Raw genomic sequence first — 26,729 nt, 5'->3', positions numbered from 1 at the left:
AAATGCGGGTAGAAAATAGCGCGAAACTGCGAGGAAAAAATCAGCATATAAAAATTGTATTGACTGAAAGTGCCCCTAGGGAAAGAGTCTTACCAGACCAGTTCAAAAAGCTCTCTGAATACTGCCTCCTGATTGGGCAGAAAAATCTTTTGTATTCCCTTTGTATTATTCTGCCCAATCGGCGACCAGCCTGACTACAGTCCTTTTGGTGTGTTCTCATACGAAATATGTACACAAAGCCAGTTCGCTCGCCATACCTGTCTTGCTTGTTCGCAAGAATTTGCTCGGGAAGGAAAAGTTTCGGCTAGTACCTCCCCTGGTTGAAAACGTCGAAAGTTTGACGGCCATGCACGCGGAGAAACGGCGGATTCTTCAGATTGTGGTCGATTGCAGGTATCGTAACACTTGCATGCTGTTTGCGAGTTTTAAAAGTTTGTGTGCGATATGCTAGTTGCACTGCTGTAATGGATATTTTCAGATTTTTTCTGGGAAGATCAATGACAGCTTAACGCGAAACTTTTCCAAACAAGAGTAATTTTTTTTACGAACAAGCCCGGCAGATGTGTCAAGCGGCCGTCTAGCTACGCGTGCAAAGCGTGCAGCAGCGATTCCTAAGTTTTTTATAGGTGAGATAATAGAAGATCGATCGCAGCTGGAAGCGAAACTACAACAACAAAAAAAGTTTATTTAAACAATCATATTATTTACAATATTTTTCAGCTCCCGCAATTAGCCTACTTATTCGAGGCGGGAGGTGAAGAAGAAAATGAAGAAGAAAAAATAAATAATTAAAGTTACAAATCTACATTAAAGAAAAGATAGTAATAAGAAAGATAACTTCGAATATCATAGTAATAAATTAAAATAACAATATGTTTTAAGTTACATTAAACTCAAGACCTTACATTTTGTAAATTTTTCCGTCGATCGACCGATTAGCTACGCGCTCGTGTAATGCGTGCAGCACCAATTGTAGCACTCAAATGACGGTCATATTTCCCGAAGACAAAATTTTCCCGACACTTCACATCCAAGTTGAGGAGGTACTAGCCGAAACGTTTCCTTCCCGAGCAAATTCTTGGCGAACAAGCAAGACAGATATGGGGAGCGAACTGGCTTTGTGTACATATTTCGTGTGAGAACACACCAAAAGGACTGTAGTCAGGCTGGTCGCCGATTGGGCAGAATAATACAAAGGGAATACAAAAGATTTTTCTGCCCAATCAGGAGGCAGTATTCAGAGAGCTTTTTGAACTGGTCTGGTAAGACTCTTTCCCCAGGGGCACTTTCAGTCAATACAACTTTTTATTCTGATTTTTTCCCTCGCAGTTTCGCGCTATTTTCTACCCGCATTTTCGCGTTTCCCTCGCCCCACTAACTGCCCCTGGGTCTCCGAGGATGCTATGGAATGGGTTTGGTTTATATAGACTGCGAGCTAACAAAATAGTTAAACATGTTCCAGACGGGTGGCTAATTTGAGAGGTGGGGTTTAGAGATTGGGGGCTCAATAGCGCTTATACGATAATTTGAATTTCTCATCACTTTATTCAGAATCAAGCAACACTATGACAACCAGCTGCAGCTGAGCCATTCGCGGATCACGTCATCACTACATCATTTTTTAGGGGCAACTAGCTTGCAAAGCGCAATATCGGGGGGAACAACTGCTACTTTTGGCAAATCTTCGTTGAAGCAATCGAAGAATTTCCAAATTATTTCATCCAATCAAAATCTAGCGCGAGCGCTCACAAATACTCCGAAAGCGTGTTGCGTTGCGTGCAACTTCTGGGACGAAAAACGCAGGCTCAGTCACTTTTCGGAGAAGTGATGTCACCATCAACTGGCACTAGTTCCCCCGACTGGAGATCAGCATCTAAACTTATGTAAACGGTATTTTACAAGGTTGGTATGAGGGCTCTTTAAAACGCCCGTGTAACAATACTAAAAGTTCTCCGCTAGTCCATACACCAACTGGCAAAACAGTTACCATTGCCACTAAAATGTGTCTTTTCCATCTTCTTCGCCAAACAGCCATGACAGCCATATTCTGATAGCGAGTCTCAATCGCTAGAGACACGCTGGTGAAAAACCACTCAATCACCAGCTGAACTGAAGTATGAGTGGCAAAAGACTGTAGTAACTTTACAAAGGAATCGTTTTGTAGGTAAATGAATTGATACAGGTATAAAAAACCGTTAACTGACACTAAAGCAGTTGATTCAAACAACATGCTCATGATAGCGATATCAGCCATCAGTCTCTCACGGCGAGGAGTGCGAAAACTTCCCCAAGGAGCTGATGTTCTTTTCCAAATCACGTGACAAATGTGATCGATCACGACCATGGTGCTTCGTTCTATGACTTCCGTAGCGCCGTGAATTATTCCTAGAATAGCGATGGATTGCAAACTATCAAGATCTGCTTGTAAAACCCGAAACATAACCGCCGAGGTACAATACAGCGGCGCTAATAGGACATAGGAATATCCCGGATGAGTAATGTTCCATAATTGCTGGATAAAAATTCGCGAGATGACTTTGAGCATGACTCCAATGAGAGGAGCGAAGATTGCGATTACCAGGCGCATTTTGCCTTCTTTACTTTGTTTGTTATACGCTGGGTAAATTATAGAGGCCGTAGAAACGGCAAGAATTATTACAGAACAACTGGGAACTGTCATTTGCAAGAACAAAGTCATCTGCTGTCTCCTTGTCCGTCCCATACGGAAGTGATTCGTTAGAAAATAGGCTTGCCAACATATACCCATTACAAACAAAGCATTGAGTGGAATCTTTTGCAAAGCAGAAAGCTTGGAATGAGATATTCCCAGGGCTTGCAGAGCGACACGGTAACATGTGTCCAAGAAATATACAAGGCAAGCAGCCAGGACCAGTTTTCTTTTCACTCCCATTAACTGAAAAGGGCGAAATAAGAAAAAGGTACATGTAAAGAACCAAGTGTAAATAAAAGCACAAGAGATCACAACAGAAATTGATCTCATCCATTGCACGTTTACTGGAATGGACTTCTTTGGGTTAAATTCACAGTTGGTTGTAATTTTAAAAGAAAGGTAGGCGATCGACATGTATACTGAACCTATGATGGTAGCAGTTAGTAGTGAAATCAAAGCTCCAATGAACATTGATTTACAAACTGTACGGAGAGCGGATGGTCTGAATCGCTTCCAAGCCATTGCTCTTTCTTCATCTTGCTGATCGGCTTCCTGTGTTTCTTCGTTCTCCTCTGGCGAACACGCGTCTATAACCCTTACATCAAGCCTGTTAGACGCAAGGTAGTCCAAGCTTGTGATTTCTTTATCGCTGTATTCTTGATAAATAAGCTCATCAACAGGAAGATAATTCCATTCTCGACCTGTGCTTTGTAGAGGATCGTAACCAAAAGACTCTGTTGTGAATTCAGGTTCTTCTGGGTTGAAGTGCCCTGCCACGTTTTTTGTTAACCTGTACGCGATATGACCAATTACCTGAATCAGTGTACGGCTACTCATTGTTAATCGAAGACCAGTGGAACAAATGGTTAAAACACAGCAGTTTAGTAAGTTATGATGGTATTTGAGGACGCAACTGAGTGACGATCTGCAGATGATAAACTGACTTTTTTTGTGCTGTTTGCCGAATTTCCGCATATTTTTCGTTTGACATGTGGGTTTTTACCCCTTTATGGGGGTTTAACACTTCTTTTGTCAGTCGGGTGTCTGTTAATGTCACATGCTATTTGGGAAATAATTGTGGCTTATCCTATTCAGACTCCAGAAGTGTCTTTCTTTCTTGTTATTCATCGAAAAACGTTTCTCAGCATGCTGCTTTTTTTTCGTTTTACTTAAAATAAATCAAACACGAGAGACTGAGCCGGTTTCATTGCATTTTCAGCACTAAAAAGAGAAACGACAGGCGGCCGAGACTTTTTGATGAAAAAGGGGTTTGTTTGAAAAGGTTAAAGAACACTGTTTTATTTTCACGATTTTTCAACTGGAACGGAGAAATAATATCATTTAAGTCTATGCTAATTAAGATCCAATCCACCGTCATGTTAATGACCTCCTTTTGCAGTAAACTTAATGGAATACAATTGACAGTGGCGGAGAAAAACTTACTAGTAAAGTCTTTCGTTGTACGACAGTTGACGAGTTCTAAATCTTCTGCTAAAGAAGACGGAAAGCGAATATATTCTGTTATGTTTCTAAGTAAATACAATCAGGACGGCAGATAAATACACTCAGGATAAATACAGTAAATACAATCAGGATGTGCTCTTGGTCATGTCTCGTGTAAAATTAAGAGCAGAGACGATATGACCATACCCCTCTGTCACTGTACTGCAACTTCACGGGGGTGGGGATGGGAGGGGGCATCTTCGTTCCCAGCGCAGTCCAACTATGAAAACGATCTTCATAGTCAAACTCGAACCATCCATAGGTATCAGACACGTCAAACAAGAGATAATTCCCTCAGAACTATTAATTAGTAGAGGGCACGTTCGCAAATTGGTCGAGACGTGCGCCTCTTAAGGTCTCCGCACACGTGGGGGACATGTCCCAGGGACACGTCGCAGCGACGTGTAGCAGCGACAAAATCATGTGTTCTTCCGACCGCCTAAGGGGACGCGCAGGAGGGACATGTAGCAGCAACAAAATCACAATATGTACACACGGAAAAAATGTAGCAGGGTCATGTTTTAGGGACATGTCGCAGCGACACGTCCCCGCGTGTGTGCTGATTTTTGGCACGCGCAACACGGATGTCTCGTGTTTGCTGGCACGGAAGGGTAAAGGAATTTGCATGCATGCAAAAAAACTTGGCTGTTTCGGAATTAGCCATGTTCGAAACGAGCAGGAGACTGGGTACGAATATTTAATATCGATTGAATTGAAAAATGAACCCTGTCATCTGAAAGAGCATCCAAAAAGTAGTAACTTAGCCAAATTTGAGAGTTATTGGTTTAAACGCAAAGGCATGATACTCTTTTAAAAATCGTTAAAATAAGAGAGCTTAGTATGGATTGGATGGACAGCTGTCCCTCCAATCCATACTAAGCTCTCTTATTTTAACGATTTCTAAAAGTGAACCATACCTATGCGTTTAAACCAATAACAATCAAATTTTGTAAATAAACTAATTTTTGGATGCTCTTTCAGATGACAGGGTTCATTTTTCAATTCAATCGATATTAAATATTCGTACCCAGTGCCCTGCTCGTTTCGAACATGGCTAATTCTTACGTAATACTGATTCTCGACCTAGGATCTTCTCAAAAATTTTACAAACCCATCTCTCCTCATCCTTTCCCGCCATAATTATTGTTTATTATGCTTATCTCGTTCGCGATCCGGAAACGAAAAAAAAATATTTCGTTTTGAAATAGCTGCTTGTTGATTTTGTTGCTGCTTTGTCCCCGCTACATGTCCCTGCTACATGTCTCTTCAGTGTGAACAACACATGATTTTGTCGCTGCTACATGTTTCTGCGACATGTCCCTGCGTCTTGTCCCCACGTGTGTGGAGACCTTAAGATCATTTTGCTGATGTGCACTGAAATACCATTGATTTAAATTTAAAATTTTCTCTTAATTATTCATATCTTTGATGTCACCTTTACACGCGGTGCTCGATGGGAACGTGAGGTGGAGCAGAGTTTTTGGCGATGTTTATCTCTGTGGTTAATTTGTCAGATACATGTGTAGTCTTTGTTTCCTGTGAAAGGAATAACTCTACCCTCCTCGTGGTACATTCGCAGGTAAACGGACCAATTTCAAGGACATTCTAAACAGTGTGACACGCCTAAAACAATCATGGCGGATAAAATCGTCTTACTTACGAACATTAAAATCCAAATATAATAATTGACTTCCTTTTATATAAATACGACCGAAATCCCTTTAATTTATGGCTCAAACTCTGTGAAAATTACTTACTTACTTAGGCCCGTCGCTCCATGTAGAGCCTAGGCCATTGACAACACCTCGCCAGCGAGCTCGACCTTGGGCTTTTCGCACAGCTTCCTGCCAGGTGTAACCCATTATCTTAAGCTCTGCATCTGTGTCACGTCGCCATCTGTTTTTGGATCGACCTCTCTTTCTCTTCTCCTGGGGGCTCCAAGTCAGGGACTGGCGAGTGATATTGTTGTTTAAGTCTTTCCGCAGGGTATGGCCAATCCAGCCCCATTTTTTCTTTAGAATCTGCCTGCCACAGCTCATCGTTGCGAATTTTCTCGGGCCACCAAATGTTAAAGATATGCCTCACGAAACTGTTTAGGAACGTTTGGATCTTCTGTAGTGCCTTTTTTGTGCGTCTCCACGTCTGTGACCCATAAAGGAGAACCAATTTAACATTAGAATTGAAGATGCACAGCTTGGTTTCTGTCCTGATTTCCTTGGACTTCCAACACTATCTGTCCCAGCTGCCTTACCATTCTTCAGTGCCTGTATTGCCTTTCTTATCTCTTGTCGTGATGGTTTAGCACAATTTATAGACAGCTCTGTCTCTGATGGTGGTATATCTGGGGGGTCTTCCGTGCCAGGTCTATTTAGGAAATCGCTGAAATGGTCCACCCATCTTTTAAGCTGTTCCTCTGTTAATGTCAATGTTTTCCCCTGCTTGTCTTTAATTGGCTTGTCTGTCACTTGGTATCTTGCAGTGAGCGTCTTAGTTGTGTTTTAGAGCTCTTTCATGTTCCCCGGCCCCGTGCTGCTGCTTCCTCCGCTTGCCTGGCTAGGTTGTCGATGTGGCTCCTGTTATCTCTCATTATACTCCTCCTCACCTCTTTGTGGGCCCTTGTGTACGGCTGTTGTGCTGCTACCTTACTTGCTCTTGTTCTACAAGTGTTCAAAATTGCCTTTTTCGTCTTTCGCTCTTGGATGTTATGCAGAATTTCAGCCATCATCCAGTCCTGTTGGGTTGTTTTCCTGCCAACAGTCTCCTCACATGACTCAGTCCACATCTTCTTTGTCTGCTGCAACTTCTCCTCAACCAGTGCGTTTTCATCATCATAAAGCTGCTGGAGCACCTGGTACCTGTTGTCGAGGTTGATCTTGAACATATCTGCAGTCTCCTTGTCTGTCAACAGATCCACATTATACCTTGTTCTAGTGGTAGTAGAAGGTGGTTTGCAGCGCTTTAGACGTAGCTTGAGAGTTGCCAAAACCATATGATGGCCTGATGCTGCGTCTGCTCCTCTTTTGACTCTCACATCCTGTAAAGACCGCCTGAACCTCTGACATATACACACATGGTCGATCTGGTCATAGAATTCTTCCTTCTTTTCATCCTCAGCATCATTTGAAGGTGCATAGCACTATGTGATGATAATACTAATGTCTTTCTTCTTGGTGGCAAACTTGGCCGTGATAATCCGTGGACTGCCCGCCTCCCAGCTGATGAGTGCAACTGCTCTGATTGATTCCAACGTGCCTCAGAGGGACCTAGCAGTAATACATTGTAACTCTCCATCTCCTTTGCCACCTGTGCTGCTTTCCCTGCTTCAAACACGGTTCGTATGTTCCAGGTGGCTATTTTGGTGATTTTCTTGGGAGTTAGAAGGGGAGTCGGCAACATAGCTTCCGGACGGCTTTCACTGCATTGCGTCATATTCCCTTGATTGACGGGCCCTTCCCCTCCCAAGTCTTGCTGCCTTGAAGTTGTTGTCAATGTGTCCGTAACAGGCATTTTTCACAGATATGGTTGTTAGCCCTACGCCAACCCCTTTAACCTCGGGAAGAGGTGATCCTGTTCGTCAGGCCTCTACCCATTGACCTGTCCAGCATTGGAAACCCTACCAGGAGCCTAAGCTCCTTTGCAACGTAGCAATGTGGCTAAAAGCGAACAAACTTACACTGAACCTTACAAAGACAAAATCCATGTTAATCGGTAGCAACAGAAAATTAGTAAATATTTCCTCAATGTCTCTATCTATTTTTGATTGTAAATTAGATAGTGTTAGTACGTTTAAATATTTAGGGATTAAGCTGGCCTCAGACTTCACATGGTCTGATCATGTAGAGTATGTAATTTCAGTAAATCAGCGACTTGGTCTTTTACGTAGGATCAAACATTTGTTACCTTTCACCGCTCGCCTACTTTTCTACAACAGCCTTGTTTTACCAATTTTTGATTATGCTGATCTTGTGTGGGGCGACAAGAACAATGTGGAGCTTATGAATGACCTACAGGTTTTACAAGACAAAGCCGCGAAAATCATCCTGGACAGACCACTTTATTCGTCAGCTTCTGATGCCCTCGTAGCTTTAAAGTGGCTTAACCTAGAACAACGTAGATTTTATCATCGCTGTATATATGTTTATAAGTGTATAAATGGACTTATGGATCACTCTATGGAGTTACAAGCTAACAGGGACATTCATAGCTATAACACAAGGAATAAAGACATGCTTAGGCTACCTCATGTAACCAAAAATTGGGGAAAGCAGAGAGTGTGTTATCACTCTCTGAAAGACTGGAATAACCAAGACAGAGACACCAGAAATGCACTTGATTTTGTAAATTTTAAGCGTAGCGTTCTAAGTAGGTTTTTTAGTTAATTCTTTCTTTTGTATTCAAGTTAGTTTTTAATAATAGTTTTTAATTCTTAGGTATTTTTCGTTTTATTGTATATAGTCTTATTAAGTATTTTTAATCTTAGTTAGGACCTATCTGAAAACCACTGTATAGTGAATGAAGGCTTCCTAATAAAAGATTATTAATTATTATTATTATTATTATTAGCTCCCGCTGGCATAGCTCTCGGGGTCACAGAGGCATGCAAGCCGGACCCCTTTTCAAACTCGGTTTTAAACCGATATATCTGTCAAGTTCAAATCGTTAGCCGAGACGTACGTGGGTATTTTTGGAGGACGAACAAGACACTCTTAAGTCGCCAAACCATTGCAATTTCCTTGCCCTTAAATCACGTAAGCAGTTGCATTGTTTAACGATGAGATAATAAATTATCAAACAGTATCGAACCTGTGCAGATTGAATGTTATTTTGAGGTCACGAAAAAAACAGGTGTTTTTTGTTTGTATTTACGGAGTTACGGATAGTTTGGCTGGAAGTTAATGTTTCATGCTGTTTGATACACAATTTCACAAAATAATAGAAATAGATGAATACTTTTACAAGCCTAATTTCCCTTGTTTCCTTGTTTTGTTTTTCATCATAAGTTGTCACGATTTACTATGGAATGGGTGGGGTTTTATATTGCGAAGGAGCTTACAAAATAGTTGAACTAGTTCTAGACGGGGGGGGGGCTAATTTGAGAGCTGAGGCTTAGAGATTGGAGGCTCAATAGCGCTTATACGGTAATTTGCATTTCTCATCACTTTATTCAGAATCAAGCAACATTATAACAACCAGCTATGACATTCGCGGATCACGTCATCACTACATCATTTTTTAGGGGCAACTAGCTTGCAAAGCGCAATATTTTTAAGACAGTCGGGGGAACAAGTGCCAGTTTTGGCAATTCTTCGTTGAAGAACTCGAAGAATTTCCAAAATATTTTATCCAATCAAAAACTTGCACGAGCGCTCACGAGTACTCCGAACGCCGTTGCGCGTATAAATATGTCATGTTGCTTAGCAACTTCTGGGACGAAAAACGCAGGCTCAGTCACTTTTCGGAGAAGTGTTGTCACCATCAACTGGCACTAGTACCCCTGACTGCATCTAATCTTATGTAAACGGAATTTTACAAGGTTGATATGAGGGCTCTTTAAAACGCCCGTGTAACAATACTAAAAGACGGATGGTAAAGGACGGATGATGTGGGGGCTAGAATAAGATTTCAAATAAAGGATTATTTGAGGCGGGGCGGAAATGGAATGAGGCAAGGAGAAATTGGTTGCTATGGCAACAGACGGATCCTTAACCTACTTTTTTCCATCACGCAATGCTTGCACAGGTGATAACTAAATCATGTAAGCCTGTAAGCCAGCTTACAGCAGAGCTTACACAGAAATTGAAAACGTAAATCGTGCCTCATTTGTTATATCGAGGTCCTGTTCCATACAATTTACTGTAACTTTGGCCGGGCTGAAGAAAATCGTTCGTTAAACCGATGACTTCGTGATATAGAGGTTCGTTAAATCGAGGTTCCACTGACATAGGACAGTAGACTTACTCACACCTGCTCGTCATGTTGTTCTACAAGCGCAGTGAATGATGGATATTTAGCTCGTAACCCATAGTAAAATGTTTTTTTTCCCGCCGATGTTTTCTTCTTCGGTCGTGAATGTTAAAGAAGACTAAAGCGATTATTGTACATCGTCTCTTAAAAGACCTTGGTTTCCTGGGAAGGGGAGTTCTTCCGATAGTGGACTATTCACCTCCACTTCGGTGAATAATTGTAAACTATTGCAGTTGACTCGAACAGAACGCTCATGAAAGCGTTGTTTTAACCCATGTGTTTTCGCATCGCCGCTCATTTAGGGGTTTAATTCCGTTTCCGACGAGCATCCCGACCCTTTCATGTGGGAATACCCCCGCCCCGGGCAAATGAATTTCCTTACAATCAAAACAACGATTTTTTGAGAAAGAAATGAACGTCCAAAAAAATTGTGACAATTTTTCATTCTAATATCTTCAACCCCGGGAAAGGTATTCCACTGGAGCAGACATCAAAAACTCGATTAAAAGCATAATTTTTAATTTTAATTAAACAATCAATCGATGTTATGTTTCAGCATCATTAGGTTTTAGTGTACGTTGAAATACAGTATATCACTAATTCATTACACAGTGAGTCCATTTAGAGTTAAATCAACACTAAAATCTCTCCGTCTTTCTTCTAATTACTACAACGACTATTACGACAACAGATTAAAGAATTACTAAAAAGATTACATTTGAACAAGAAGTACTGGGCTAGATCTAAGAATTAGGCAAATTATTAACAGGTCTTCCTGGTCATAGTCAGAGTCTTTTACGCTCCCGTCCTTTATTTCTGTCTGTAGTTAATGTAAAGACATCGTAAATGGTCGAATAACCGCCTGGGGCCTTTATTTAATTTTCTTTGGCGTGGGGGGAGGTTGGGGTGCTAAGCAGGGCGGTTATTTGAAGCTTGGCACAATCATGGGATGATAGTTCATCGGAGGGTTACCCCCAAGAGTTAAATTCATCGGTATTCATTTGTGCACCTGGGTGCGGAGAGAAAGTGTGAAAGTAAAGCCTGGAAATACAACAGCCACCCAGGGCTTTAACCCGAACCACGTAGCTCCTTTAAGTGAACGGCATTTTACAAGGTCGGTTCAAGGATTCGTTAAAACGCCCATGAACAATTACTAAAAGAAATGTGCTAGTCCATAATGCTACTAACACAGCAGTTACCATTGCCAATGAAATGTGTCTTTTCCATCTTCTTCGCCAAACAGCCATGACAGCCATATTCTGATAGCGAGTCTCGATCGCTAGAGATACGCTGGTGAAAAACCACTCAATCACCAGCTGAACTGAAGTTGTGATGGCAAGAGCTTGTAGTAACTTTAAAAAGGAATGGTTTTGTAAATAAATAAATTGATACAGGTACAAAAATCCATTTACAGCTACTATAGCAGTTGATTCAAACAACATGCTCATGATAGCGATATCAGCCATTAGTCTCTCACGGCGAGGAGTACGAAAACTTCCCCAAGGAGCTGATGTTCTTTTCCAAATGAGATGACAAATGTGATCGATCAAAACCATGGTACTTCTTTCTATGACTTCTGTAGCGCCGTGAATTATTCCAAGAATACCGATGGATTGCAAACTGTCAAGATCCGCTTGCAGAACTCGAAACATAACCGCTGCTGTGCAATACAACGGCGCTAACACGGCATACGAATATCCAGGATGGGTAATGTTCCATAACCGCTGGACACAAATTCGCGAAATCACTTTGAGTACTACTCCAATGAGGGGAGCGAAGAGTGCGATTACCAGGCGCATTTTGCCTTCCTTACTTTGTTTGTTATAAGCTGGGTAGATTATTTCGGCCACAGGTATGGCAAGAATAACAATAGAAAAGGCGGGAACTATCATTTTAAGGAAAAACTTCACCTGCCGTCTCATCGACAGTCGCTTGCAAAAGTGTTTCGTTACAAGATACACTTGGCAACATATACTTACAACAATGAAAACGTTAAGTGGGATCTTTTGCAATGTTGTAATTTTGGAATGAGATATTCCTAGGGCTTGTAGAATCACTCGATAAAGTGCATCTAAACAATATCCAATAGAAATAACTAGCAGCAGTTTTCTTTTCACTCCTATTAACTGATATGGACGGAAAAGAAATAGCATAACCACGAACGTCGAAGTGCATAAAAAAGCAACGCAGATCATATCAGAGATAGATCTCAACCATTGCACTTTTACTGGAATGGACTTCTCTGGGTGGAATTGGCAGTTGTTTATAGTCTTATAACATAGATAGGAGATCAGCATGTATATTGAACCTATGATGGTAGCAGTTAGTAATGATATCAAAGCTCCAATGTACATTGATTTACAAACCGTACGGAGAGCGGATGGTCTGAGCCGCTTCCAAGCCATTGCTCTATCTTCATCATCTGTCTCCTGTGTTTCTTCGTTTTCCTCTGGCGAACACGCGTTTATAACCCTCACATTAAGGCGGCTACACGGTAGATAGTCCCAGCTTGTGGCTTCTCTGTCGCTGTATTCTTGGTAAATAAGCTCATCAACAGGAAGATAATTCCATTCTCGGCCTGTGCTTTGTAGAGGATCATAGCCAAAAGACTCTGCTGTGAATTCAGGTTCTTCTGGGTTGTAGTGCTCTGTCACGCCTCGTGTAAAACTGAACACGATATGACCAAACACCTCTATCAGTGTACTGCTGCTCATTATTGCATGCTTGGGGACCCGAACAAATGCTTATATTCTTCCAAATTTGTTAGTTTACCTTGATGGTTGAAAATAAACCTAACTGTAATCTCCACGATGATCTGCAGCAAGAATCTATGAACTTGTCCTCTGCTCTGACGCCTTTGCTGCTCTACAAGCGCCTTTCATTTGTTGTTTCACACGAAGTATAGATCATGCTCGAATGATCATGTTTGCTAATGGAACTTGAATTGTCTTCTTTGGGTTTCTAACCAAATGCAAGATTTGAGAAATTAATCGAGCTAAAACAATTAATATTATTCAGCAAGTGGCAGAGCAGTTTCTTTTGATTCGCCTCACCAAACAAATTGAAAGAATAAACTGAGTTAAATCTTCATGAAAAACCAGCATACCCACTGACCTGAAAATGACCAGAAAATAGTTTTTTTTTGTAGAGCTGACGACCTGGCTTCTAGGGCAATTTGGAACAATTAAACACACAGGCATATCATTTCCGAAGAGCATTCAGAAGTGTCTTTCAGTAGTTCGAAACATACGGTTCGGAAGCAAAACTTGCGTCATGGATGGAAAGAGACCTGTAGAGCTGGAAAGTTATTTAGAAACCTCCTGTCGGGTTCGTTAATTATTTTTTAACGCTCCATTTAAGAACCACTAGAGAAAATTTCCGAGAATTGGTCGATTATACTTTAGCATTTGAACTTGAAGTGAGCAATTTATTTATACTAGGTACTTGCCATTTCTGGTTCGGTTTGATTTTTTTTGAACTGCAATTGTTGCAAATTCCAACATGTCTTTCACTGTCACAAAATAAAAATTAAAATTGGCAACAGTAATTTTAATTACTGTTGCCAATAAGATGTTAAAACATCATATTTTTTCCTACAATATCAGGATCGAAGCTTAGACTTTTACAGAATGTTCATAGCTTCTCTTTCTTCTACGCAAAAGAACGCGAGAAAAACAGCGAACGCAAAGCACGAGGAGATGTCCTCATTAATAAATGTTCACCAAAGCACACATGACCAAATTCTGTCAAATATGAACAATATTTCAGATTTTTAATAGTTTTTCCCTTAGCATTTTATTATTTTCTCTCTCGATAAATGGAACCTTTTTAATTTTAAATTTCCCTTAACGATTCGAGTGATCGGGATTCAACTGTACCTATTCAATTCACCAAGAAATAATTTTATTTGTCGACCTGCTGATGATATGGCTCCGGGTACAACCTCGAAAAATATTCATCCGTGAGCATTTTGTTTAAAAGCGTTCTGAAACATCTCACAGTAGTTTGAACTTCGCTGGTTTTTTAGTAACAGTAGATAAACTCGTCAATCCTTTCGGCACGTGCATTCATGTATCGAAACTTGGTTTTTCTTTCCTTCTAGACCTGTCCATCACACCTCCGTTGTTTAAACAAGAAAAATGTTATACATACACACGATCAATCAGTGCACTATTACCTTATTACATGAAATTTTCGCCACACTTAAATTTCGCGATTTTAAACAAATTCACTAGATAGTCCCAGCTTGTGGCTCTGTCGCTGTATTCTTGATAAATAAGCTCATCAACAGGAAGATAATTCCATTCTCGACCTGTGCTTTGTAGAGGATCGTAGCCAAAAGACTCTGCCGTGAATTCAGGTTCTTCTGGGTTGTAGTCAGCTCTGTCACGCCTCGTGTAAAACTGAACACGATATGACCAAACACCTCAATCAATGTACTGCTATCATTGCTGCTTGGATCTCGTGACCTGTAGAAATGTTTATAGCTAACAGCTAACGTACTTTGATGGTGTTAATTTTTTTCAGAAAACCAAACTGCATGTTATTTCGACGATGATGATTTGCTGTTAGAAATTTCAATCTTCTTGTGTTGTTTGGCGTTTTCCGCTGTAATTAAACTTTTTTCTTTTTCCACGCGGAAGTCCAGTTCTTTCTGCTCACGAAAGTTAAAACATTAACTTCCGCTCGTTTCTAACCGCTCCTTCCAAACTATTGTATGCTATTATATCTAACTGAAACACTTCTAATCCGTCATAAACTAATACTGTCTTTAAGTATTATATGATTTAGAAAAAACCTTTACATTGACGAATGAAGAGGGTCCTGAAGGGGTAAAATGGGAACTGTGATTTGCCCATTTTGACTGGGATTTGCCTATTGTTTCACTGGGAAAAAGGGATTTGGGTCACTGGGACTGGGATACAGAAACAAAAAATGGGAATGGGAAGAGTGTCAGTAAATGACTAAACATACATATTTTACGCTCTATAATAATCTTAAAGTCCGGCATAGAATAGTTAAAACGCTGAAAACTCTGAAACGAAACCACTGCTGCACTGTATGAATGTCCAATAAGTGTCGATCAGCTTTCTTGACAGTGATTAAGTAATTCAGTGGAACAGCTATGATCCTATGACTGAGCATGGGCACAAGTAAGTTGTTGTCAGTCAGGGTAGTGGTAGGTAAGGGATAAAAACTTGACAGCTTTAGTTAAAGCTACTAAAAAATTATAATTCTCTAAAAGACAAGCGAACAAATGAAAAGTGATGTTCTCAACAGTATTAGTGATAATAACTTGCAGAAATAAAAACATGATTTTGGATAGTTCAGTCCCGGAACTATCCCTTTTTGTGCACTATAAAGGAGTTGAACCCAGGTGCGAGAGGAGAGAGTCCAGGATAACATGTATGTGCATGCTCAAAACAAGCCAATCAAAAATGGCAGAGAAGTGTGGCTTTTCTTACATGTAACTTGCACGCTGGGGTAATAATAGCTCACTAAAATGAGCTATTCAACTATGCAACCAAAGCGCGATCTGCAAGAAAAATTGTCGTAACCTTTGTCTAAAGCCGTGATTTAAAGAATGGGTACTAAATCCACATACACTAATTTTATTTAGCGGAGCTTCTAAGCGTAGCACCATAGCCATGAAAGAAGGAACACTATCGAAATGAGTTTTCATGGTCAACATGGATAGCGGCATGGTTCGCGGGCGCGTACGTACGTACGGAGTCGCGCAACATGGCGGCCATAGTGAAGCAAGAAGGCCGTATAAAGGCGGCCTTTAAAATTTAAAGAGATTTGAAAAGAAAAACAAGAAGCAATGAAACAAAATGTGGCTGAACATTACGTGTAAAAAGTGGACATTGAGAGCCATAATCGATCGATGACTTTCGTGTCTATCTGTAAAGCCAGCATCGTACATGAAGGAGCATTCGAAAGCTAAATCGGGTTGATAGAATAAACAAACCATTTTATTGTTACGGGGTAAAAAAAAAAAAGAAAAAAAAGAAAAAAAAACTTGACCCTCTGGGATTTGAACTCACGACCTCCGGAGCCGCAGACTGGCACCTTACCGATTGAGCTAATCTGACAGACTCTGTAATGCCCGTTGAATATATCCTATATCAATGTAATAGATATTGTGGAGTCTACTAAACTGTTGCGAAACTATAACAGGATCGCGAAACTATTTTCTATAGCTAGAAAGCAGATAATTTACTGTACTCTAAAGTAATTTTTCGTGCCATGAGTAATGATTTTGCCCCGATTTAAGATTATTATTTTTGTCGTACTGCTGACATTCAGTATAACCGTGAGCTACAGTAAAAACCCGCGTGTAAGAACCTAGGGATTTAAGAACCTTCTGGCAGAAATTTGATTTTTAATACCCCAAAATATAAGAACCTGTTTAGCCAAACAAATTTCAACAGGTTCTTATATGTAGGGTTTAACTATTTAATTTATATATATATATATTTTTTACCAAAAACCAGAAAGGTGATGTTACCGGGGTATATACAGTATGTTGTTGGACTTTTGCAACATGGGTACATTAATAAATATTTATAATGAAGAACAGACCAGATTTTATACTTTTTTTTTGATAATCAACAACAATGTCTACTCTGTAGAAATTAAGAACCTGATTAAGAACCTACTTAGCCTAAAGTGTCAATAAGTACCCCATAATACAAGAACCTGTTTTGCCAAACTCTGAAAAAAGTAGGTTCTTACACGCGGGTTTTTACTGTATTTAAATTTGTGTCGCACCTATAAACCGCCATACACATTAGTACTTTGGCCGCTTATTCACTAGAATGAAAACATTGTAAGCTCCAGTGAAAATTAAATAAATGGGGAGCTCCGCTTTTAGGCGTGCCTAATTCTATATATTAATTTATCATCTGTACGCGTGCGTGTCCAAAGGTGCAGTGGAATATGGTTTGTTTTCCCCCCTTTTTTTACATAAGGGCAGGTGGGTGGGACAACCGATTTCTGAGCATGCGCATGCAAGTTATTCTGGACACGCTCTTCCTGCGCCTGGGTTCAATCCCTATGTAGGGCACCAAAGGGAAAGTTCAGGGAGTGGACTACATTTAGGACAATAAAACAACACAGATATTATGCGCTTGAGACCAGATTTTCCAGGCACTGCGAATTTCACTGCTGGGGATTTAGACAAAAAATTGGCTGGGAAATGGGATTTCGGCAAAATTTGGGCTGGGAAATGGGATTTGGTACCCCCCCCCCCCCCCCCCTTCAGGACCCTCAATGAAAAGTCAATAATAAAAGCAAAAAAAAACCGGGATGATATCTCATTTAGAATAACAAAAAAATTGGTACCTGATATTGCAATCTACAATCGATCAATAATTTAGAAACAGAGTGATCTAAGTTAATCTAATCTAATCTAATAACATAAAATGACATTTATTTTAATCAACTTTTTCAGATTTTTCTGTTTGGTATATTTTAAATTAAATAACACGAATATCTGACGCCGATCAAAAATAGCAGTCGAATTTCTGAGGCACTTTTCCACTCAAACAAACTAAAAATTTCGTTTGCTTTAGAGCTGGTTAGAGCTCGTAGAACTCAGGGAAAACAAAACCAAACAAAGCCAAAATTCGACTAAACTACAAAATCACATTCCATGACAGTCGTAAATCTTGTCGTCTTCTTACGTAGAGTCAGTAGGCCACTCAGTAAACAGAATGATTAAAATATGTGTGCAAGCGTATACGTAAGCGTACTGAAGTAATCTTTATTTACCCACGGTAATACAAATTCAGCCGTGACCTAAAAATAAGCTATAAATACAAAAAAAAACCTGCTACCGCTAAGATAAAATACCCTACAATATCTACCTAATCAATCAAATAAAGGTTTAAATAGCTGCTTAAGGCAGTCTTATAAGGATTGCAAAGAAGGAGAGTTCTTTATTTTATTGGGTAATCCATTACTTATTTAGCCACACCCCACCCCCTGCACTCCGTAGGAAAAAATCAGAACACTTGATGAACATTTCCGTGAGTTAGATATTCAGTACACGATCTATGGTGGACCTTGTACATTAAGTTGCCTACGTGTTTTTGTTTTTGTCTAGTTTTGGTTTAGTTTTCGTTCATTTTATCATTCAATAATACCAATAATACAAATAATACTAATCATTCACTATAATAAGATCATCGTAAATCTTTTACTCGATTTCAGCAGCATCGTTTCCTAGTACACATATGCTAGTGTCATCGGCACACATATACACTTAGAATAGTGTTAAATCATTCTGATCATTTATATAGATTAAAGACATTTGAAGTTCCCATTTACAACAACCATATCGTGATTTAATCATTGGCTATGGTTGGGTACATATTTATAGCTAGAGATATTGCTTGTGAGAAATTAAACCTCGCATACGAATACCGCATTGTAATCAAAAGAATTTTAGTCTTTCAATGAACATCTGAAGTCTCTGAACTTACTAACGACATAAAACTGGAAAAAACTGAACTTAATAACGACGTAAAATACAAAACGACATAGACATAGACCACAAAATAGAAAGATCACATAAATGCGGTCGATTTGTTTTATACGATAACACGGAAGTTTACCGCCGAATTAGATGGAAAATCAACGCAAAGTCGCACGCGTGTGAGACAGCTCGTAAGACAGCAGTTTTTCCACTTGAAGTCTTCGAATGTTTCACAAATTTCGTTCCTAAATTTGATATTGACATTTCAAAACTTGTCGTTTTTTTATTTGGAACTGGGGGGTCGCGATAATTTTTTTTTAAAAAAATTGAAATTTGCATTACGTTGCGTTACATTCTAGGTAATTTTCATGGTCTATACTCTCATCGACCATAGCTTTCAACTAATGAGCGCGCAAGAACTCCCTCAGTAATTGTATAGAACTTTGTGAGTTCAAGCAAGAGCCAGAGATACTCTCGGATCTCTGTAAAGCTACTTTATAAGTATGTCATTTTTCGGTTCGATTTGCTTATAGACATAGGCGTACGGGCAATTTTTTGCCAGGGGGGGGCGGTGAGACATTTGCCCAAAAAATTATTGCAAGTTGCCCAAATTTTTACGAAACAGTCAAGAAGAAATAAGGGTGGTACGATGCACTAACATAGGCTTACAAATGAAGTGAAAAATTCTTACATAAGAATCTAATATCATATGAGCTCAAAAAACATGTTAAAAGAAATAGCTGTCTCTACCATTTCGACGGCCGAAGATGTCAACAAATTATACGATCCATGTCAATGTTGATTACAGAGTTGGAATATGCCCATTAAATGCTAATAAGTGCGATGACAAGTAATAATTTAGGCCAAGTAAAAAAGCAAATGTTTCTCGTCCCGACTTCTATAAAAGAGAAAGCGGACAGGCGCATTTTTGTTATTTTTCATTATCTATTATTTTGTTGCATTCCATATCTGTTGTTCGAATATCGATGTATTTTTCCTCCATCGTCAATTCGTAATTGACATCTCCAGTACGGACCTAGCGTAACAAGGATTTAATTTTTTTTTGTTCGTTCTAACTTTTCCAAAAACAAATAATACAAATGAGAGGCGACCCAAAAAATGAAGTGGACGGGGACAAGAAACATTTGTTTTGTTTTTTACTTGGCCGTACTAACACATTGTCGCCCCATAAGGTCTTGCGGAGGTAGGTTTTCAATCTGCGCAACGCATTGAATGATCGTTTTGCAGAACACGATGTAGCAGGTATCACTGCATGGATATGAACCACGAAAGGAAACTCTGAAAATTTATCAAATAGATCACTCTCTTGCATTGTCTCCAGCATTTCTGAAACAGTCATGTTGCCTAATCCACACAAACGACGAAAACTTACACACATTTTCTGTTTGGCTTCCAGAATCTCGCTGTCGATTTTGTAAAATTAAGCATCGCGGAGAAATTTTCTTTACTAATCAGGTATTTGACTGTGACAGATATTTGCAGTAGGGTGCCCAACAGTAAAAAAAATACAAATATGTATATCAACAAATGATACCCTCTACTATTAACCAGAAACTCATCATGTGCTATTAAAAAAGCAACCACTGTCTCATGTGAATTCTACTGGCTTTAACACGCCGTCTTCCGGTTTAAATAGAACATATCTATCGCTTTGGGCTTTGCTCAAATTTCTCTTGCTTCCCAAAAAATCTGAGTTGCCCAAAATTTGGGGGGGGGGGCTGCAGCCCCCCCCCCCCCCTGCCCCCTGGCCCGTACGCCTATGCTTATAGAGCGCTGTCTTTGAGATCTCTCCATGTAATCTTATGTAAACGGCATTTCACAAGGTTGATTTAACGACTCTTTATAAAAGCGCTCGTGCACCATTGCCAAAAGATTTCCGCTCCATACACATATTGACACGGCAGTTACAATTGCCACTAAAATGTGTCTTTTCCATCTTCTTCGCCAAACAGCCATGACAGCCATATTCTGATAGCGAGTCTCGATCGCAAGAGACATGCTGGTGAAAACCCACTCAATCACCAGCTGAACTGACGTGTGAATGGCAAAAGACTGTAAGAGCTTTACTAAAGGGAATAGTTTTGTAAGTAAACAAATTGATACAAGTACAAAAATCCGTTAACAGACACTATAGCAGTTGATTCCGACAACATGCTCATGATAGCGATATCAGCCATTAGTCTCTCACGGCGAGGAGTACGAAAACTTCCCCAAGGAGCTGTTGTTCTTTTCCAAATCACGTGACAAATGTGATCAATAACAACCATGGTACTTCGTTCCATCACTTCTGCAGCGCCGTGAATTATTCCAAGAATAGCGATGGATTGCAAACTGTCAAGATCCGCTTGTAAAACTCGAAACATAACCGCTGAGGCACAATACAACGGTGCTAATAGGACATAGGAATATCCCGGATGAGTGATGTTCCATAACCGCTGGACACAAATTCGCGAGATTACTTTCAGTACGACTCCAATGAGAGGAGCGAAGAGTGCGATTACCAGGCGCATTTTGCTCTCCTTGCTTTGCTCGTTATACACTGGGTAAATTATGGCGGCCGCAGAAATAGCAAGAACAATTACAGAACAGAGGGGAACTGTGAATTGCAAGAACAAAGTTACCTTCTGTCTCCTTGTCCGTCCCATAAGGAAGTGATTCGTTAAAAGATAGGCTTGCCAAAATATACTCATTATAGCTAAAGCGTTGAGGGGAATCTTTTGTAAAGTAGAAGGCTTTGAATGAGATATTCCCAGAGCTTGTAGAGCAACACGGTAACATGTGTCCAACAAATATGCGAGGCACGTAACCAGGACAAGTTTTCCTTTCACCCCCATTAACTGATAAGGGCGAAATAGGAATAAAGTACATACAAAGTACCAAGTGTAAAGAAAAGCGCAAGAAATCACAGCAGAAATTGTTCTCGTCCATTGCACGTTTTCTGGAATGGACTCCTTTGGGTGAAATTCACAGTTGCTTATAGTTTTAAAAGATAAGTAGTAGATTGACATATATACTGAACCTATGATGGTAGCAGTTAGTAGTGAAATTAAAGCTCCAGTGTACATTGATTTACAAAATGTACGGAGAGCGGATGGTCTGAGTCGCTTCCAAGCCATTGCTCTATCTTCATCTTGCTGATCTTTCTGTGGTTCGTTGTTTTCCTCTGGCGAACACGCGTTTAGAAATCTAATATTAAGACGGCTAGATGCTAAATAGTCCGAGCTTGTGGCTTCACTGTTGCTGTATTCTTGATAAATAAGCTCATCAACAGGACGATAATTCCATTCTCGACCTGTGCCTGGTAGAGGATCGTAGCCAAAGGACTCTGACGTGAATTCAGGTTCTTCTGGGTTGTAGTGCTCCGTCACGCCTCGCGTAAAACTAAACACGATATGACCAAACACCTCTATCAGTGTGCTGCCGCTCATTGTTAATCGAAGATCAGTGGAACAAATGTTAAAAACGCAGCAGTTTTATAGTAAGTTAATTATGGTACTTGAGGTCGGAACTGTGTGACGATCTGATAATAAACTGATTCTTCCTAGTCTGTGTCGTTTGGTTTCCGCACAAGTTTCGTTTGATGTGGGGTTTTTACCCTTTTAAGGGGGTTTTACCCTTTCTTTGTTCGTCGGGCGTTTGTTGACGTCACATGCTATAAGGAAGTAAAACGAACCCGACTGAAGGTTTCTAAATTACTTTCTATAGGTCTCTAAAGGTACTCTTTGTTATTAGTCAGTCAAATACTTTTCTCAGCATGCTGTTTGTTTTGTCGTTTTATTGAAAGTAAATCAAACACGAAAGACAGGCGGTTGTATTGCACAAAACACCGAAAAAGAGTTGAAGACACGACGCGGGTCTTATTATTTTTGACGAAATTTGAATTGTTTCAAAGGATGAGGGAACAGTGTTTGATTTTGATGATTTCTCAACTGGAACGGAGAAATAAAATTATAAAAGTCTATGCTAATTAAGACCCAATCAACCGTCATGGTAATGAGCTCCTTTGTTTTAAACAATTGAGACCGAGAAAACTTTCTAGTAACTTCTTTCGTTGTATGACTGTTGACGAGTTCTAAATCTTCTTGCTTAGGAAGATGGAAAACGAAATAGTTTCTGTTGCGTTTCTAATTAAATACAATCGGGGTCGCAGTTTTCTGTGCTTCTAGCTCTTGGTCATGTCTCGAGTAAAATGAAGAGCAGAGATGACATGCCCAGACCCCTCTGTCAGTGTACTCTGAACTTCACGGGGGTGGGGATGGAAGAACGCAACCTCGTTACCAGGGCTTTTTTCCGATGTGCGCCGCCAAAGGGTATGATTTTAGAGCCGTTTTGGTCAAGAATAGTGTATCTATTTTGATTATTTTGGTCTTAAATAGGATATGGTTTGTGCATTCTGGTCAGTAATCAGTGGTTAGGTAGAATTCTTCGAAGAAACTGTTTTTAATCTTGTAACTACTTATCTCTTGAGAAGTGCGGTTTTATTATATAACGTCGTGAAATTGAAGTCTTTCAAAAAATTTTACGCAGACCGAAGCAGTTTCTGCGTAAGGTCTGGTCAGAAATAGGGTGTCGAGTCTTGGATCAGGTCTGATATAGGGCAGGGAATTCTAACATTGTTGTCAGAAATAGAGCAAGGGTTTCAGGAAGCGCACCGCACACCCCCCACTCAAGGATTCGGATATCCTTCCCCCCTCCACACGCGACGCTACTCATTTGAATCTATAAACTAACAAAAATGGTCGAGGGTGTCAATTGAGCTTGGGGCCGAGAAATGGGATTTTATACCCCAAAGAAGGAGAAATCTTTATTTGATAGTTTAATCAATTCCATAATTTAATCACACCTACCCCCAAACCCTTGAACTTCTTACGCCATAATGAATGGATTCAGAACACGTAGTGGCATTTCAGTTCGATATTCCGGAGACCTTTGAGGACTTGGAAGTCCGCTCATTGTGAAAAAAAAGATCAAAATAAATAAACAAAGGGAAATGGTATTTCTATACTTCGAATATTTACATTCAATATGGTCCTTTGGGTTGATCTGAAGGTCCACCATTTGTAAATTCGTGTGGTATATTTTAGACCAAATTCTGTGATTCTAGGTTAATTTAAACAATACAATCTACCTAATGCCCTTCATAGCTGAACCGTTCGAAGCTCAATTAATATTCCTAGGCGATCCCTCTATGCTTAGGATCTTTATGTAAACCACTTTAAGTGATGGAGCTTCCTAATAAAATATTGTTATTATTATTATTATCCCAAAAGGAGGGCTCAGACGAAATGGCGCAGTTCGTCCGAGAAGCTGAGGAGCGCACAGCTGACTATTAACAAAAGGTAGCCAATGGTCCTCGACGCCAATACGCGCATCAAAGAACTTGAGCGACAGCTTCGCGAGTTTCAGAACGAGCCGACGCCCAGCCGAGAAGCGCCCGCTGCCCCAAAAGTAGACCGGAACGACCTTGGGGAGATCCATCGTCGCTACGCAAACGTCCTGGCTGGTATTGTGTCGGCCGACGCGTCGGTAGTGTGTCGGTGGTGTGTTGGATGATACGTTAGCCGACACGTTGACCGACGCGTTGTTTGGGTCGGATTCATCACCTTCCCCGGGAGGGGCCAAGTCCCCATGCAAAAATCCTCTATAGGGCCTGAACTTGTACATTATGTTAGCGACGTGCTTTTGTTGTCAAGAGTTTGGAGGTCGTCCCAATTTACTGCCCGACGAAGGGACAAATGCACGGGGCTCGACACAATAGAGACGTATAATGAGGCAGCAATCCGATGTAGGGTGAAAAACAGCGCGATGTTTACCTGAGTTACGGCAGCCGCTTTAAATTAACTGCCTTAGAATTTTTCAATTATTTTAAAAATCGGACATTTTATTACATACTTATTCTTCTTTTTGAGTGTCAAGTAAAAAAATTATATCGAGCGCTTTTTATTTTGCGATCATTTTAGTAACCAAAGTCCCTTTTTCGATAAAAGAGCGAAGAAACACTTTATAACAGTTCATATTCATGCCGATGTTTCAAGAAATCAAATGAAACGATTTCTCTGAGATTTTCGCCCGAGGTAATTAGATAATACAAGATTCACTTAAGCCCAAAATGTTACTTGATCGGGCCTAGCCTGCGTAGCTGGCGGTATTGTTGGGTTTTAAAGCGCCCACCAGCAAGCGGCGAAGCCGCGACAACGAGCGGCGCAGCCGCGAGTGGCTTGGGGGGGAGAAGCTGAAATACCGCCTGCCCGGATGGGCTGCTTTTCTGAGAAGCCCGTACGCTGGCGTACGGAGCATTCTGATTGGATGGGAATGCTAAGCACGTCAATCAAATGTCTCGGTAATCTCCCAAGGGAGCGCTCCAAAGGCCAGCAGTTCTTTGCCGCGTACAAAGCAAATCAAGCGAATCAAACATGGCACATTTTAAAAGCGTTATCGTTGGCCTTATCGAGTTGGAATATTTTACGCGAAGATGAAGAAATTGTTTGAAGCAAGAGCATGAAGCGGCCGCAAACGATTGCCACGATTTGTTTCGTGGAAAAGATGCGGTGGACATTTTGCTAATTACCGCATTGCAGTTTATTCAATTTGGTACAACTCCTGGTGCGACTCAGAGTAAAGTATAAACATAACGACATAACGCTTTGGTCGTATTGTATTGTTAAGAAATGACATACCTTTGCTCGGTTAGATATTTAGAAAACAGTATTCAACAAGATAAACTGTTTATTTTTTCGTTAATGTGACCAGTTGGAAGCGGTTCATTTCAGCTGGACTTGTTGCGTGACATTACCAGGTGACATTATGACTTTGTAAAGCTATTTTGTCAATCGAGCGCTCTTGTCGAAGCCTGGTTAGTTTCGAAAGATGAGCATTTTTCCTCGCTAGATTTTTGCCGAATGAAGTGTCTGATTTGTAGAGTTTCGTCGACTGCCGTTATGAAACAGATGAAACGGAGTTTATCGTGGACGTGACCCTGGGGACGTGACTGTCAAAATAGATCATCTGGATAATTCTAAGCCGCAGAATCTGTCAACAGTTTGTCAAAATGCAAATAAGGGGGCGGAAGCCAAAAAAGCAGCCCATCCGGGCAGGCGGTATTTCAGCTTCTCCTCCCCAAGCCAATCGCGGCTGCGCCGCTCGTTGTCGCGGCGAAGCCGCTTGCTGGTGGGCGCTTTAAAACCCAACAATACCGCCAGCTACGCAGGCTAGATCGGGCCTTGTGAACGTTTTCTCAATAATGTTTTAAGACTGCTTTGTTTTTGTTGTATTTTAGCACTTCAAAAACTTCATCCGAAATTTTCTCGAAAATGCTCTCATAGAAAACTATGTCAAGTCCAAGATCTAAAAGCCTTTTTTTTAAAATAATTCCTCTATTACAAGAAAATCGGTCTCGTGTAAAATGGGTGGTGACGTAATTATGTTGCTATGGTTACTCCGATTTTAATGAAACTTATCTCATTTGAAACTTTCATCTTTTTTTAGTACAACTTTATTCATAGATTTTCAGTCAGATTGTTAACAATGGCATACAAGTTGCTCAAAGTTAAAAGGTATCTTCACTCAAAAATCCGATCTAGCCACCTTAAAGCGGCCGCAGAAATGGCCAGAATTACAGTAGAACATAGGAAAACAGTCATTTGCAAGAACAGTCACCATTTGTCTCCTTGTCCGTCCCATACGAAAGTGATTCGTTAGAAGATAGGCTTGCCAAAAAATACTCATTACAAACAAAGCTATTGCAAACCAGAAATCTTGGAATAAGATATCTCCAGGGCTTGTAGAGCAACACGATAACATGTGTCCAAGAAATATGCGAGGCAAGTAACCAGGACCAGTTTTCTTTTCACTCCCATTAACTGATAAGGGCGAAATAGGAAAAAGGTACATGTGAAGAACCAAGTGTAACGAAAAGCACAAGAGGCCACACCACAAATTGATCTCGTCCATTGCCATTTTACTGGAATGGATTTTTTTTGGCTAAAATTCGAAGTTGTTTACAGTTTTGAAACACAGATAGATGATCAGCATGTTTACTGAACCTATGATGATAGCAGTTAGTAGTGAAATCGAAACTCCAATGTACAT

The 26,729-nt window shown here is 40.3% G+C and overlaps 3 protein-coding genes and 1 pseudogene across 3 annotated transcripts; 1 reads left to right on the top strand and 3 right to left on the bottom strand.

The window, feature by feature from the left end:
- Positions 1-1,869: 1,869 nt before the first annotated feature.
- Positions 1,870-3,508, bottom strand: LOC144632423 (uncharacterized). Its single transcript, XM_078491074.1, has one exon. The coding sequence runs from the start codon at positions 3,506-3,508 to the stop codon at positions 1,880-1,882; it is 1,629 nt and encodes a 542-aa protein (XP_078347200.1). The 3' UTR covers positions 1,870-1,879.
- A 4,364-nt stretch (positions 3,509-7,872) lies between these two features.
- On the top strand, positions 7,873-8,645 carry LOC144633748 (uncharacterized). Its single transcript, XM_078492608.1, has one exon. It carries the CDS (start codon positions 7,873-7,875, stop codon positions 8,551-8,553), a length of 681 nt encoding a protein of 226 aa, XP_078348734.1. The 3' UTR covers positions 8,554-8,645.
- A 2,171-nt stretch (positions 8,646-10,816) lies between these two features.
- Positions 10,817-13,038, bottom strand: LOC144632428 (uncharacterized). The gene has a single exon (XM_078491077.1). It carries the CDS (start codon positions 12,850-12,852, stop codon positions 11,230-11,232), a length of 1,623 nt encoding a protein of 540 aa, XP_078347203.1. The 5' UTR covers positions 12,853-13,038; the 3' UTR covers positions 10,817-11,229.
- Positions 13,039-20,441: 7,403 nt separating this feature from the next.
- Positions 20,442-22,177, bottom strand: LOC144632426 (uncharacterized; annotated as a pseudogene).
- Between the last annotated feature and the right edge of the window lie 4,552 nt (positions 22,178-26,729).

The sequence above is a fragment of the Oculina patagonica genome, chromosome 12, assembly GCF_052425735.1.
Source record: "Oculina patagonica isolate OP01 chromosome 12, crgOcupat, whole genome shotgun sequence".
NCBI lineage: Eukaryota > Metazoa > Cnidaria > Anthozoa > Scleractinia > Oculinidae > Oculina > Oculina patagonica.
Note: the sequence above shows the minus strand (reverse complement) of the source record. Positions and strands in the feature narration are given on the sequence as shown.

Excerpts from the sequence above, each read along its gene's own strand:
- LOC144632423 (XM_078491074.1), bottom strand. The coding sequence starts at position 3,508 with ATGAGTAGCCGTACACTGATTCAGGTAATTGGTCATATCGCGTACAGG.
- LOC144632428 (XM_078491077.1), bottom strand. The coding sequence starts at position 12,852 with ATGAGCAGCAGTACACTGATAGAGGTGTTTGGTCATATCGTGTTCAGT.
- LOC144633748 (XM_078492608.1), top strand. The coding sequence starts at position 7,873 with ATGTTAATCGGTAGCAACAGAAAATTAGTAAATATTTCCTCAATGTCT.